This window comes from Chanos chanos, chromosome 4 (assembly GCF_902362185.1).
Source record: "Chanos chanos chromosome 4, fChaCha1.1, whole genome shotgun sequence".
Classification (NCBI taxonomy): domain Eukaryota; kingdom Metazoa; phylum Chordata; class Actinopteri; order Gonorynchiformes; family Chanidae; genus Chanos; species Chanos chanos.
This window is the reverse complement of record NC_044498.1, coordinates 30,552,533-30,566,035: the sequence shown is the minus strand read 5'-3', so window position 1 is coordinate 30,566,035 and position 13,503 is coordinate 30,552,533. Positions and strand designations below refer to the sequence as shown.

The window sequence follows — 13,503 nt, the reverse complement described above, 5'->3', positions numbered from 1 at the left end:
TGACCCATGTGCTCCCTGAACTGGACAGACTCCAGAGACTGGAGCCCTCCACCACCATTCACCAGTTTGAGACCAACATCCGCAAACTCAAAGTAAGGAGGAGATTAGTTAAAATGTTCGGACTCTGAGTTAGATCTTAGAGTATCTCTACTGTAAACTAATGATGGAAATATTGATGCAAATAGAGCAGAATCTTAAGACAAATGAATTCAGTAGACATGGCCTGAGTGCAGAGTCTGACCTGTCTTCACTTCTCACCATGTCAGGAGATGCAGAGAACATTCAACAGATACAAGGCAATGATGATCTCCATCAACCTGAGCGGTGCCAGGCTCCAACACTCGCACAGCCTCCAGCTCCAAGAGCTTCGGGACAGCCTGACGTCAGCCAATCAGAAGTGGACGCTCACCAGCGCAGCCCTTGACAGCTGGGAGAGCCGTCTGCAGCAAACACTGATGCAGTGTCAGGTGAGTAGAGCAGCTCAGACACGCAGGATCTAATGAGGAAAAATAACATTGGGTTTCATGAGAAGAAGAGCCGATCAAATAAGGTTTCAACAGTATGTCCGCAATATACCCACAGGCTGGTTAAAAAAAAAAAAAAAAAGAAAAAGATACAGTGCTGAAGAAGTGTTTGTTTGAATTCCAAAGCCATAAAGTAAGGCTGTGTTTGCTGACCATAATCAAGGAGAGTATTAAAGCCACAATTACAGCTCTGACTGCCATGACGACCAGTGGCCCATGCTAGTCTCTGTGGAAGTGGTTTGGAGTGTTTGAGTGAACCTCATATTACTGTGTGACTGGCCTGAGCGCTGCTCTTCATCCCTCCCACAGGAGTTTCACGAGACTTTACACTCCATGCTGCTGTGGCTAGCACGAGCAGAGAGTCAGCGTTACATGGTCAACATCCATGATCGCAACGTAGACTGCAGAGTACTGTGGGAACATGGAAACACACTGAGGGTAAGACTGCACACATACAAGAGTTTACGAACATGTAGACTAAGATCTCAGTCTGTGTATGAGAGTGTGTGTAACTGTCTTTTTGCTCTGTGTGTGTATTGAAGAGTCTGTATACTGAGTCATTGTTCTTTGTACTGAATGTGTGTGTGTGTTAACTCTTGAATAGGGGTCTGGTGTCAGAGTAAGATCTGCTCTCTGTAGGAGGGAGAGAGAGAGAGAGATGTGTGCATGTTTGTATCATTCACTGTTCTCCATGTCTTTCCAGACTCTAGAGGAGGACCTGAGGAGTAAGCAGAGGGAGATGTTGTCCTTGCAGGAGATTTCCTCTCAGCTCCTCCTGGGTGCAAATGGAGATGATAGTCTGGAGGCGAAGGAGAAGGTGCATGTGATTGGCAACAAGCTCCGCCTACTTCTGCGCCAGGTGGCAAACGACCTCAGTGTACTGCAGACCAGACTTGTACGTCAGTCTCTGTCTCATACACACACACACACACACACACGGACCCACATTCATGTTAGGGTATAGTAGATTACTTTGGGTATTTGTTAGGATGACTCTGAGACACAGCCTGGTTGTTCCGTTGCTTACCTCTCTTTTTTTCACCCATTAGGATTGTGCAGCGGACAGCAGAAGTTTGGCAGCTCTTGCTCCTCCTCTGATGGAAAAGGTACCATGTGACCTTGACAACGGGTTTAATGTATTTCTGAAGGCCATGAACAGAGCTTTAGAGTCCAGCTCATTTGTCTCATTCAGCTGAATTCAGTTCAGATCAATTCCATTCAGCTTTTACAATAGGCCCTTTCACAAAACAGATCTACAGAATCCGAGAGTGGGGAGGTTAAATCTAAGTTGCTGTGAGCATGTGGAAATACTCATATACCGGCACTTTCTTTACACTCAGAACACATACACTGTGGACACATACACTGTTGTATTGTTGTCAGTGTATATTGTTTGTACTATGTTTTCCCTTTCCATTGTAGGTCCCACCTTGTCTGTTTTTGTATGAGGTTTTTAGTTTTTATATGAGTACATAGCCATTTCCAGTTTATCCATTTTTACTACTTACAAAAGAAAAATATCAAATTTGAGCTGAGGTGCAGCCATTATCTAGTCATTAGCCATTTGGCTAACTAGGAAAAGACCCATCACAGGACAGGGCTGTGTAGGTTTGGATAACTAGGAAAAGCCCCATCACACGGCATTGCCTGTGTAGGTATGCTGGGGATATTCATGGATAATGTTTCACAGTTGAGAGTTGAGCAATACTCAGGGTAAGCTGATTAAGAACCATTCTTTGTTTTTCATTTGTGCTGGGAGACTGTGTAATGTAACATGGTACTGACCCAGTTTCAAATCAAACTTTCTTTATTTCACTATCATCTTTTTCTTTGTAGGAGGTGACAGGTGAGAGAGCCAAAACTGAAAGGTATGTGTGAAACACGTGTGTGTGTGTGTGTGTGTGTGTGTGTGTGTGTGTGTGTGTGTGTTTGACAGATCCAGTGCCATTTTATCACTTCACTGACTCAGACTAAATGTAGTATTGAGTGCTACTAGGTTTACACCTTCAGGTTTTTATACAAACACATTTATACTCACTCTTTTCCTTCCGGTTTTGCCACACTTTGTAACAGAGAGAACTTGGTCAAACCGGGATAAGAACTCATGTATGAGAAAGTCAAATAAGGAAAAGGGCATGCTCTCACTCTCTCTTACCACTCATGGAATTACTGGTGAAAAGACTATGACAGTTTTGCCTGCTAACAAGAAATTCTTTCTCCATGGTTTTCATAATTACTGGTATATACAGATGGTAATTTATTTGCTTACCTCCTTGCACTTTCTGCTGATCGAAACAAAACACACAGGTTACAAAGAGAACTGCACTTGTGAATATTAACACTTGTTTTTTAATAGTCTGAACACACAGATGCTCAAAAATCACTATGAGTTTTAACTGTCCCTCTGTCTCCTCTCTTCCCTCCCCACCTCTCCGTTTCTCCTGCAGGGTGAAAAAAGGCGACGGGAGTCGGACCAGGCCGTTTTTGTACCGGGTCCTGCGGGCGGCTTTCCCCCTCCACCTGCTCTTCCTCTTACTGCTAGTGCTCATGTGCCTGGTGCCGCTGTCTGAGGAAGACTACAGCTGCACTCTGTCCAACAACTTCGCCCGCTCCTTTTACCCCATGCTCCGCTACACCAATGGCCCCCCTCCTACATGATCCACCCCACCCCACGCTGCCCCACCTCACCCCAAAAAATGTCCCTCCTTTCGTACATTTGAGAGAGTTAGGGAAAGGAAGGTTTGGAACCATCCTGTCCCTGTGGACCTGCTTTTCCACATGCATAGTGTTTCTCCAGTCTGTGTATTAGAGCCGTAACACACTGGTTTTTCATAAAGAGAAGGCTGTGTCACTTATAGCTGGACCCTCCAATTACCTGTGTTAAAGTGGGTAAAAAAGGAACAGGGGAGGGTTTTTTTCCCCAGAAACTTTTTAAACCATACATAGGAACTTAACACTGCTTATATATGTTTCTAGACTGAAAGAGACCTCTGAATACAAGCTGTACAGATTAGAAGATTAGAAATCCCAATCTCAGTTTTTTTGACTAAACGGTGACATCCCCTTATGTGTAAAATCCCCTTTGGAAAAATGAGTCATGTTTTTGTTCTGAACATGAATGTCTTTATAATGTCACCCTCATGTTCACTCTACTGTCCCAGTTCACCATAACACAGGCAGACATCACGAAATGAACAAAGATGCCAGCTGGTTTTCAGTGGGAAACAACTTTTTTCCCCTCTCAGAAATCACACAGCCAGCTGCCAGGATTTAACATTTTCTATGATTGTGGCTGAAAACTTTTTTGTACATTTGATCTAATACTGATTAATAAGTGTGGGGAAAAAACAACTTTTTATCTATAGCTACTATGACTGCCACATGCCGGGTCAAAGCCATGAAAGAGGAGGAGAGGGAGAGGAAAGTATGTTTGTCAACAGATCAAATAATCTTTTGTTTTTGCGTTTGAGTTGATTTATTCATGCTTATGGAAAATATTTATGTGCGAGTGTAAATTTCAACTATCTACAGAAAAAATTGCTATTAAATTATTAAGTTATTTCTGCTGACAGAGAAGTTGTATATTATGATACTGATGAAATGTGATGGCGTTCCTTGTGGGAATTATTATTTATGGTCACGCGCACTGAACTTATCACTCCAATTCCCCAAACCTGGTTCCAGTAAATGAATGTAAACAGCACATGATGATTCTGATCAGAGATGTACACAGAATATGCTTTGGGCTTCATTTGTAAACAGTGTGTGTGTGTGCGTAAAATCAGAATCAACACGCTTACACCATTCTTTTTTTGTTGTTTGTTTTGCAAAAACCTGTTATTTATAGTATTTGAATTTGATGTCAGTAGGTGCAGAATCAGCACAGGTCTGAGATCATGCATCAGACAGTCCATGTCCCTCAGGCAGTGCTACATTCTCACACCGCCTAACATATGTACTTATAGTGCTGATTTTAACAAGAGTTTTTTTTTTTCCAGCAAGATTTAATCACATGCCTCTGTATTTAGTGCGACATTCACACAACTATTATGAATGATGCTCATTAGTGTCTGTACAATAGGATCACCTGTCTGTCTTCCAGTGGAGAGGAAGACAACACCATTACGTCATATGTCCATCCAGACAGAATCCACAGATACTGGAGACTGGAAGAGCTGATTTTACATTAAGTCTGTCAGGGTGTGTGTAGCAAACTATGTCCTGCCAACCGGGTTCCCAGGCCGGTAACCGTGCTGTGTGTACAGTGTGTGATCTTTAAACCGTGTCTGGTCATTCATGGCATGAAAGGTTGTGAGTCATTTTATCTTGACAAATAAACATTTATTTGTTGTTTACAGAGCTGTGGTATGCTGGTTATTCTTTTTTTTCCCTTCAAAATGAAACATTTTAGAGTAATAGTGCAATAAGACATTCAATGAACATTCAGCTCTTTGTCAATGACTGAAAATCTTCCTCAAATACATTCACATCTTACATGGCACTGTGGAAAACAGAGCTTATGTCAGAATGTTACCAAGCATAAGCTGCTTCAGGCTATGTACATTGTTTTTAAGAGTAGTCACTGATCATAGTGATAAATGAATGATTTTGTGAATGTTTTCCCAAGTACAGTTTCCAGCATTGAGTGGATGCTGGCATCTCCCAAACAGCAATTCAGAGACAGTGTGTGTGTGTGCTACAATACAACAATAGGTTTTTTACATTTGAATCATTCAGACAAGAACTGCAAGTGTGCACATACTGTCCACGACTGTGGATCGCATTCATAACCCGGTGATCATGAAGAGTGAGAGGAGTCAGGCAGGTGTGGCCCCACTGAAGCTTTACTCACACAACAAATAAAAAAAAACAGCTCAACATTCATCATAGTTTATATTACAACAACTACTCAATAACACGATACCACATGATACAGTCATTTACAGCAGGCTGTTTGCCTTCAGACAGTCCCAGATAGCCTAGGAAACATCTCTCTCTCTCTCTCTCTCTCTCTCTCACACACACACACACACACGCACACACACACATACACACACAGAGAAAAGGCAAACAGGATGCAAAAAAGGACATGCATCAGTTTGGGTCCAGTGTAGACTGACAAAAGTGCAGCCACTGCATAATTAATCTGATTATTTACAAGCAAAAACAGTGTTAAAATCCCTATAATGGAATGTTCTAATTCATCCAAACACAGCCATCTGTGTTTGGATGGCCGTGTGTAGTAAGGCCAGTGCGTTTAGCAAGGAATCTGTTTTAAAATTTCAGCTGTGTTTTAAAGTTAGGAAAAAGTCTAATTTTTAATGCGATCCTACTGTGCCATAAATCCACTGAGAAGTGAGTCTGATGTCCTCATTGTCTTGCCATCAGCTTAAAACATGATCCTGTGGTCCTGTCAGCTGTGTTTTCTCTTTTTGCAAAAGCACTGTAGAAATTACCATAAAAATAGTCACATGATTGTGCACATGCTGATAAAGAATAAGAGTACATAACAGCTGAAAACTTGACTGAATTTTTTTGAAGGTATGATTTACCATTTCCTGTCACCCATAGCAAAGAGCATACAACGACTCAAAAGTATTTTACAATATTTAACAGACTAGGAGCCAGATTTTGTAAAGGTTTGCTGGCATTTTAAAATGTGTAAAGTTGTGACTAACAGCTGTGACTAAAGCTGACCAACTTAAGAGTGTGGTCAGTGCCAAAGAAGAGAATGTCAGCATAATTACTCTGCATGCCATAACGTTGAGAGAAAGCTTTTACCAAATGATTGTCTGTTTTTCTCAGTTCTCAGATGGAGTAATGAAACACCTTTTTCTAACTGACTTCAAACTGGCCAATTTGCTCCACTCATTATTGGAGCTTTAAGTTGAATTACTGGAGAGAGCATGCAATGTGACAGGATTATCATTATGTCTGTTATGGAAACCTGTCAACATCAGTCAAAACATCAAAGGCAAACGCACCACAATGTGAGGACGTGCCAGTTATTGAGATGAGACCACTTGTGGCTGTTACAGACTGTTATGTAATCTTAGTTGATTTCCCTGCCAACAGGAACCTGTGTGCTTGTGCATTTTAGTTTTCTGGACAGGGAAATTAGTTCCCATGATTGATGTTCTTAGTAAATCCAACCCTTACGAGATATATCCCAACACAACAAGCACAGATGAGTCCTGTGTTCTTAAGGGTGTGTAGAAGGATCTGACATTTTTCTTCATTTATGGTCCCTGAAGTCCAGTTTTCAGTCTCTCCTTCAGACACACTTCCAGACCAGGGACTGTACATGAGATCTCCAGGTGAAGTCACCATCTAGTCTCAGACCGCAGCCATGTCCTGCTGGTTAGGGCTGAAGTACACACTCAGACCTACTGGCCCCAGGGCCTCAGGACTGGCCTGTCGTGGCCTGCCACCCCACCCAGCACAGAGACACAGAGAGAGAATAAGATTACATTCCATACTGTTCAGGGGTCAAGTGAAACATTTTAACACAACGCGATAATTAATTAAGAAGTTAATTAATAAATCAAAGTAGTCTAATAAACACAGTGGAACATTCTGGTGTCTCAGAAACATTCACTATAGTGTGACTCACTGAGGGTTAGATTCTGCTCTCTTGTTTTTCTCTGGATCAGGAGTGGTGTTCTGCTGTGTGGGCGGGCTCTGGGTGTTGAGGGCGGAGTCTGAAACCAGCAGAGCAGCAGGTTGGGAAGGAGAACAGTTATTAGAGGTGGATATTCTGCTATTGTGGGCTGTGTTAGCATCCAGCATCTCCAGAAGCAGGTCATAGAGCAGCACCACATTCTTCCTCTTCATACTGGACAGGTGTTCCATGCCTTTATTGCTATGGAGACAAGAAGAGAAGGGCACTGGGAAATGCTTTTAGTGAACTTTGTCTATAGTCAGCTCTCTTTTGGTGCACTGCGTTGAAGAGATAAGTCCTGTTATGGTCCAAAGATATCTAAATGTACCGTGTCATATCAACACATACACACACAGACACACTCTGTTGTGAGGTGTTCTGTACCTGAGGTGGCGTATGTGTGACAGTAACATTAGTAAGTGGGCCAGGCGTGTGGACTGCTGGTGAGTGGACAGGCCAGTTTTAGAGATGGCCCACATTAATGCCTCCGTCACAGTGTCCAGGAGCCGGAGCAGCTTGTTCCGACTCTCCACCTCCTCCACTGATACTGGACAACTCGTACACAAATCTGTGTGACACACAGGCTGTTATCCTAACATTATAACACACTCAAAATACATCAATCTAAACATTTCCAACAAGATTTTCCCCACTCATTCAGAACCTAATCTAAACATTAATAAATACATTAACACAATGGATATTTTACATACAGGCAGTAAATTCAGTAAGAATCCATATGAGGGTTTTTCTGCTGCATGCGTACAAATCCAGTGAAAAACACACTTAGACCAGTGATTTATAAGCTGAGCAGAGGTCACGCCAATGAGATGTTCCAAGTACAGAGTCACACACTGTCATTTTCTCAAATACAACCAAACCAAGTGAGGCTGGGCGCTGTTACCATCCTGTCATAGTTTACTCCAACAGATCACACACCGACTGCTTTATGTGTTTCATATCTCCAGCGTAGCGACATGAGGAGTGTGTCATCACTGCTGCTCTCTGAACAATAGGGGGCGATGCTGGGGTGTCATTAGAGTTATCTGAGTTGTGAAGCAAACTTGATTTCAACACTAAATGTTTTTGCCTGGACCAAGATTTATGATGGAGAATATGGCCTGTGGTGCTTTTGGTGTTTTTCAGCATCATAGGATAATAAGAATGCGCCGGCAAACACATGAAATCCAGAAACTTCATACAGTTTTAAATTCTTAAGATTAAAATATTTCCTCAGAAATGATCTAAATATGAATGAAAATAACACATTCTTATACAGAAAAAACATATATATAATATTTGAATAAATTGCGTGAAAAGTGGTTCTAAGCATTTGGCTTTTTGTTTGAAAACCCATGCAGACACAGGGATAACATGCAAACTCCACACAGAAAGGACCCTGGCCACAAGGTCAGGGATCAAACCCAGACCCTTCTTGCTGTGAGGTGACAGCGCTACCCACTGCGCCACCGTGCCGCTCTCCGATTCTGTTCTGTTCTGTTTGTATAGCACTTTTCACAATGCATTTTTCTTTACAAAGCAGCTTTATAGTCCACTGAACCTAAGACCCTCACTGAGGCCAAGCCCAAGGTGACAGTGGCAAGGAAAGCCACCCTTAGACTGAGATAGGACATAACTTTGGGAGGAATCAAGATTCAGCAGAGGGAGCCCATCCTGCTGTAGCTGGCCCAGGATAGTTAAATTAATTGATAATACATCAGATACTTGTGATCTCCCTCACAGACTCATAACAGAGCTTCCCTGAGCTTGAAAATCACTTTTGTCCATGGATGGCTAGGACCCTGTAAAAGCCTAATTAAACCTCTGGATAAGACTAACTCCCCAAGTGGTAACAAGTGGACGCCGTGTATGAAGACCTCACCACCAGTGGATCTCAGTCCAGTTCATAAAAGGTCGATGTGAGGGCAGTGGAGGGCGGCATGAATGAGGCAGTTCCCAAACACACTCTGTCCCTACTCAGTCTCAAAAAATATCCAGATTAGTCTCAACAATTATTCTGTGAAATACAGAAATGCACCCTTTTGAAAACTGACATTTAAAAAATCCCTAACAATTTGGTTGTAACACAGTGATCAAAAGTCTAAAAAAGGAAACTAGATTCTGTTGTCATCTAATCAATGACATTCTGCAAAGTTCTCTTCTCAGTTCAGTAAAAAATGCTGACATTCTTTGAATGCTGTCTGCCCACTGGTGGAGAAAAAAAATTCTTCAAATATATTTGAAAAGAGCTCGCATTTTAACTTAAAAAGACCTGAAAGGAATCTTGAATAGACAAACTTTCAGTAATTTGCCATTACAAAAGTAGGTAAAGATATTTTTCATATTGCATATAATGGAGTTAATGTATTTGATAAGTTTAGTATTTAACATGTTCAGTTATTGTAAATGACAGGCGTCTTGGTTGAGCACTTCCATGAAATATCTGTCACAACCTGCACCTCCATTTTGTTTTGTTCTGTCTTTGTGCTCCTGCTCTGTCTGTCTCCGCCCCTCACCTGTTCCTGTTTGTCCTGATTATTAACCTTGTTAATTTGAACCAATCCTGTTTTGCCCTGTTTAGTTTCCCTCTGTATTTAAGCCCTTGTGTTTCACTTGTCCTTCGTCTATCGTTGTTTGTGTTTTTGTGCACACTGTCATGCTGCACCTTTTTGTTATCGGCTTTTGTTATTAGTTTGCACTTGTATTTTGGTCTTCATTTTAAGTAAAGCCTTCCGTTTATCACCGTCAACCATCGTGTCTTGCACTTGGGTCCTGCACCACACCACCAGCGTGACAATATCACTGTTCTGTTTCTGTAATTCTAAAATACTATCAACTCCAACTCTAATTAGTCCCAAGAGCTGAACTGCAAATTAACCATCACCATCAAATCTCAGTTTAAATAAGACCTAATGCCAATTCTGACAAACACACACACACACACAAATCACACACATAATAACTTATACTAAAACACGCACAAAAACACACACACTCACACACACAGGTCCAAACCCCAACACAGTCACACACGCACACAAGAGACACAGACAGGCGTGCACACTTTACTCACTGGAGTTAAGAAGTATCATGGCTTTGAGACAGACATACTCCTCCCTCTGGAGTTTCAGCTCCCTGAAACGGGAGGTGGCCGCCAGAAGCATATCAAAGATCTCCATAATGCCCTCCACGCAGCTCCCCTCCTCCCTGACACAGAGAAACAGGGACACAGGGACACGGAGATACAGAGACACATGGACACAGGAGAACAGAGACACAGGGACACAGAGATACAGAGGCACATGGACACAGGGACATGGAGACACAGAGAAACAGGGACACAGTGACACAGGGACACAAAGATACAGAGATACAAAGAGATAAGGATACAGAGATACAAAGACACAGGGCACAAAGACACAAAGACACAGGGACACAGAGATACAGAGACACAGGGACACAGAGATACAGAGATACAAAGACACAAGGACACAGAGATACAAAGAAACATGGACACAGAGATACAGAGACACAGGGACACAGAGATACAGAGACACAAGGACACGGAAACACAGAAACACAGAAATACAAAGACACAGGGACACGGAGACACAGGAGTGAATCATTCAATATACCAATATTCAATATTTCAGTTAAATATACCCATGAAAAAAAAAACAATTCAACAGACCACTTGTACACAGCTTAACAACCAAGAGGCACTGACTGTGTCAACTATTCCTTTCATGCAATGGAAAAACGTAGAGGCCTGGCTGGATTAACGCACACTTCTCGGTCGCCTTGGGTATTGTTGAATTATAATTTATTTTGTCCGTTTACAGCAACCAAAATTTAATGAAAAGTGGTTGTAAATTAATCATTGTAGTCATACTTAACGAATAACTGGTTACAAAATGAATTGGTGAGGAGAAACGTTGTCAAAATAGTGTGTTTAACCAAGCTACCCCTTTTCCATCGACTCAACCCCAAAATTCAATTGTGCCCTACGTCATATAACCTTTGCCCTATTATGTGGCATCAAACACGATGTTAGGCACGTGAAACATAAATATAAGTTCAAAACTATCAATCACAATTATTCAGTAATTATTCATATCTTAAACATAAATCTTAATTCAATATGTAAAACGAAAATGACTACAAGACTGACAGTAACCACAGGATGCAAACACACACACATGTGAAATGACATGTGCATTAAAATGGTACGATAAACAGCATTAGCTCTTTAAGCATTTGTCCTGATTGGTAAAAAGGGTGTGCAGGCTGACCCATCATTGCGACAGGAGACAGATTGACCCGCTAAGCCTGAAAGCCCCTGACAAACAGTCTGGATCTCAGCCAGACCACCCGCTGGGTCAGGAGACGCGGCACAACATGACTGGCCATGTTGTATGTCTGCTGGAGAGGGATCCCTTTCCCAGTACTAATGTCAATGGTGTGGGCCTCTGCACACATGCTGTGTTACCATGGAGACACTTCTAAACTGACAGGTGGAAGGAAGCAGTGGCTGACTCTGCATATATCAGAAGATGCATGCTCTAGTACTCCATACAGAATTAAACTTTAACCACAACATATAAATTAATATGAGTCAAAAGACTTTTATTTAACTAGTGGAACACACGCAGCTAGAGCGGAATTGTTGTGGAAATAATCATCAGTGGTTTGTAACTGAATGCCAGCATGATCCTCTAACCACATCAGATTTTCCTACAGAGCATTCACAATGAAAGTTCAATGGTGAACAGATCAATCATTGGTGAACAAATTCATCATGGAGACACATCTCTCCTCATGCCTCCTCATAATACAGCTATGCATGTTCTGAAACACAAAACACTCACACATAAACATACACAGAAAGGCACGCACACACACACACACACATACATACTTACATACTAGTGTCTGACGGCATCCGATTTCCGACATAGTTTGTAGATTGCCGTCTTTTAAGCAACATCCGTCTTTTAAAGCCAAACCACCTCCATGCACGTGAGAATGGTCCACATCTAACAATTAAATCTAACAACGTAGATTGCGAGGCTGGTGGTGTCTGTATTTTGTCTCCTGGTGCTGTTTGTTCACTCAGTTTTAACTTCTGTCATGCACTTTTAGTCAGCTACTCTTGCTTAACTTGTGGTACAGTGACCATGTACGACTATACTAGCACAGTGCATACACTCTCAATGCACACGCACAGTAGTCTATCCCACTCAGGCTACACGATGCAGTGAACGCATGGACTCTCCAGGCGTGTTTTTGATTGTTTTTTGCAAAGTGAGTGACATACTCAATAATGTCAGCTCACACATCGTTAAAATAACAATTAAGGTATTATTGCAGATGATACACATCGCATACCCCTAACACATACACACACATACACACACACACATACACACACATACACACACACACACACACACACACACACATACACACACACACACACACACAGACACACACACACACACAGTGTGGAAACCATCCAGGTGAAGTGTGGAGCTGAGGCTCCTGGTGGGGTGAAAATGAGTGTGGTTAAATCAGTGGGAGTCAGTAAGGACAGAGAGGTGAGAACAGCCCCGGGCTTTTAAAGCAAACACAGATATTCAGTGAACACAGATCAGCACTGCTCCTCAGCGCTCCCATGCCTCCAATAATCTGTTGCTTGAAACAGTACTCTCCAGCTTCCAGGAGGAAAACACAGCAGCGTGGTCACACTTGTGGACCGCTAGACACAATGCTCTGAAGATTCTCAACTGATTTGACACCTCTTTCAAAATAAATGTGCATTATGCGTTTTAACTGACACATAAAAACAAACTTGCTTGTCAAAACACAGATTTTTTTTAAAACTGTGGACACAGCTTTCTGAACACCCTGCGTAATGCGTGAACAAGATGAATGATGACTATTATTGTAGCTAATCCCAGAACAGCCCAGCTGAGCTCCAGTCAGCGTGAGAAGTATACAGATTGTCACAATCTATCTGATAACTACAGCAAAGAAACACACACAAGACCCATCCTCACCAGTCCTCTGTCATGACAGATGATGAGAGTAAAACTACCGTCTCAGATCAACACTGCAATACCATGTCACTATGTCCCAAATGCCAAACATTCCTCTTATGCCATCAACATAAATTTAAAGTTGCATGGATCTGTGAAATTAAGCATATTTAAACATTCTTAAAATTCTTTAAAAAAAAACAACTTCTTTTTTAAACATATGTCTTGAGTGTTTTTAATAAGCCCAATCCCCAGAGTGAGCAAACGATGACACTGGGAT

At 41.9% G+C, this 13,503-nt stretch overlaps 2 protein-coding genes across 4 annotated transcripts in view; one reads left to right on the top strand and one right to left on the bottom strand.

Moving 5' to 3' along the window:
• Positions 1-3,182, top strand: part of syne2b (spectrin repeat containing, nuclear envelope 2b) — a 126,934-nt gene extending 123,752 nt beyond the window's left edge. Inside the window, 7 exon segments of the mRNA XM_030772229.1 lie at positions 1-92; positions 267-467; positions 834-962; positions 1,228-1,423; positions 1,574-1,630; positions 2,180-2,237; positions 2,972-3,182. The exon segment at positions 1-92 is cut by the window's left edge and continues 108 nt beyond it. Of these exon segments, the coding sequence (XP_030628089.1) occupies positions 1-92; positions 267-467; positions 834-962; positions 1,228-1,423; positions 1,574-1,630; positions 2,180-2,237; positions 2,972-3,182 (944 nt within the window).
• A 1,694-nt stretch (positions 3,183-4,876) lies between these two features.
• Positions 4,877-13,503, bottom strand: part of esr2b (estrogen receptor 2b) — a 32,050-nt gene continuing 23,423 nt past the window's right edge. For all 3 annotated transcript variants that reach the window (XM_030772628.1, XM_030772629.1, XM_030772630.1), the window contains exons 7-10: positions 10,259-10,392; positions 7,570-7,753; positions 7,138-7,386; positions 4,877-6,948 (exon numbers count right to left, since the gene is read on the bottom strand). In XM_030772628.1, the coding sequence (XP_030628488.1) occupies positions 6,861-6,948; positions 7,138-7,386; positions 7,570-7,753; positions 10,259-10,392 (655 nt within the window). In that variant the 3' untranslated portion in view covers positions 4,877-6,860. The remainder of the gene's footprint in view (positions 6,949-7,137; positions 7,387-7,569; positions 7,754-10,258; positions 10,393-13,503) is intronic.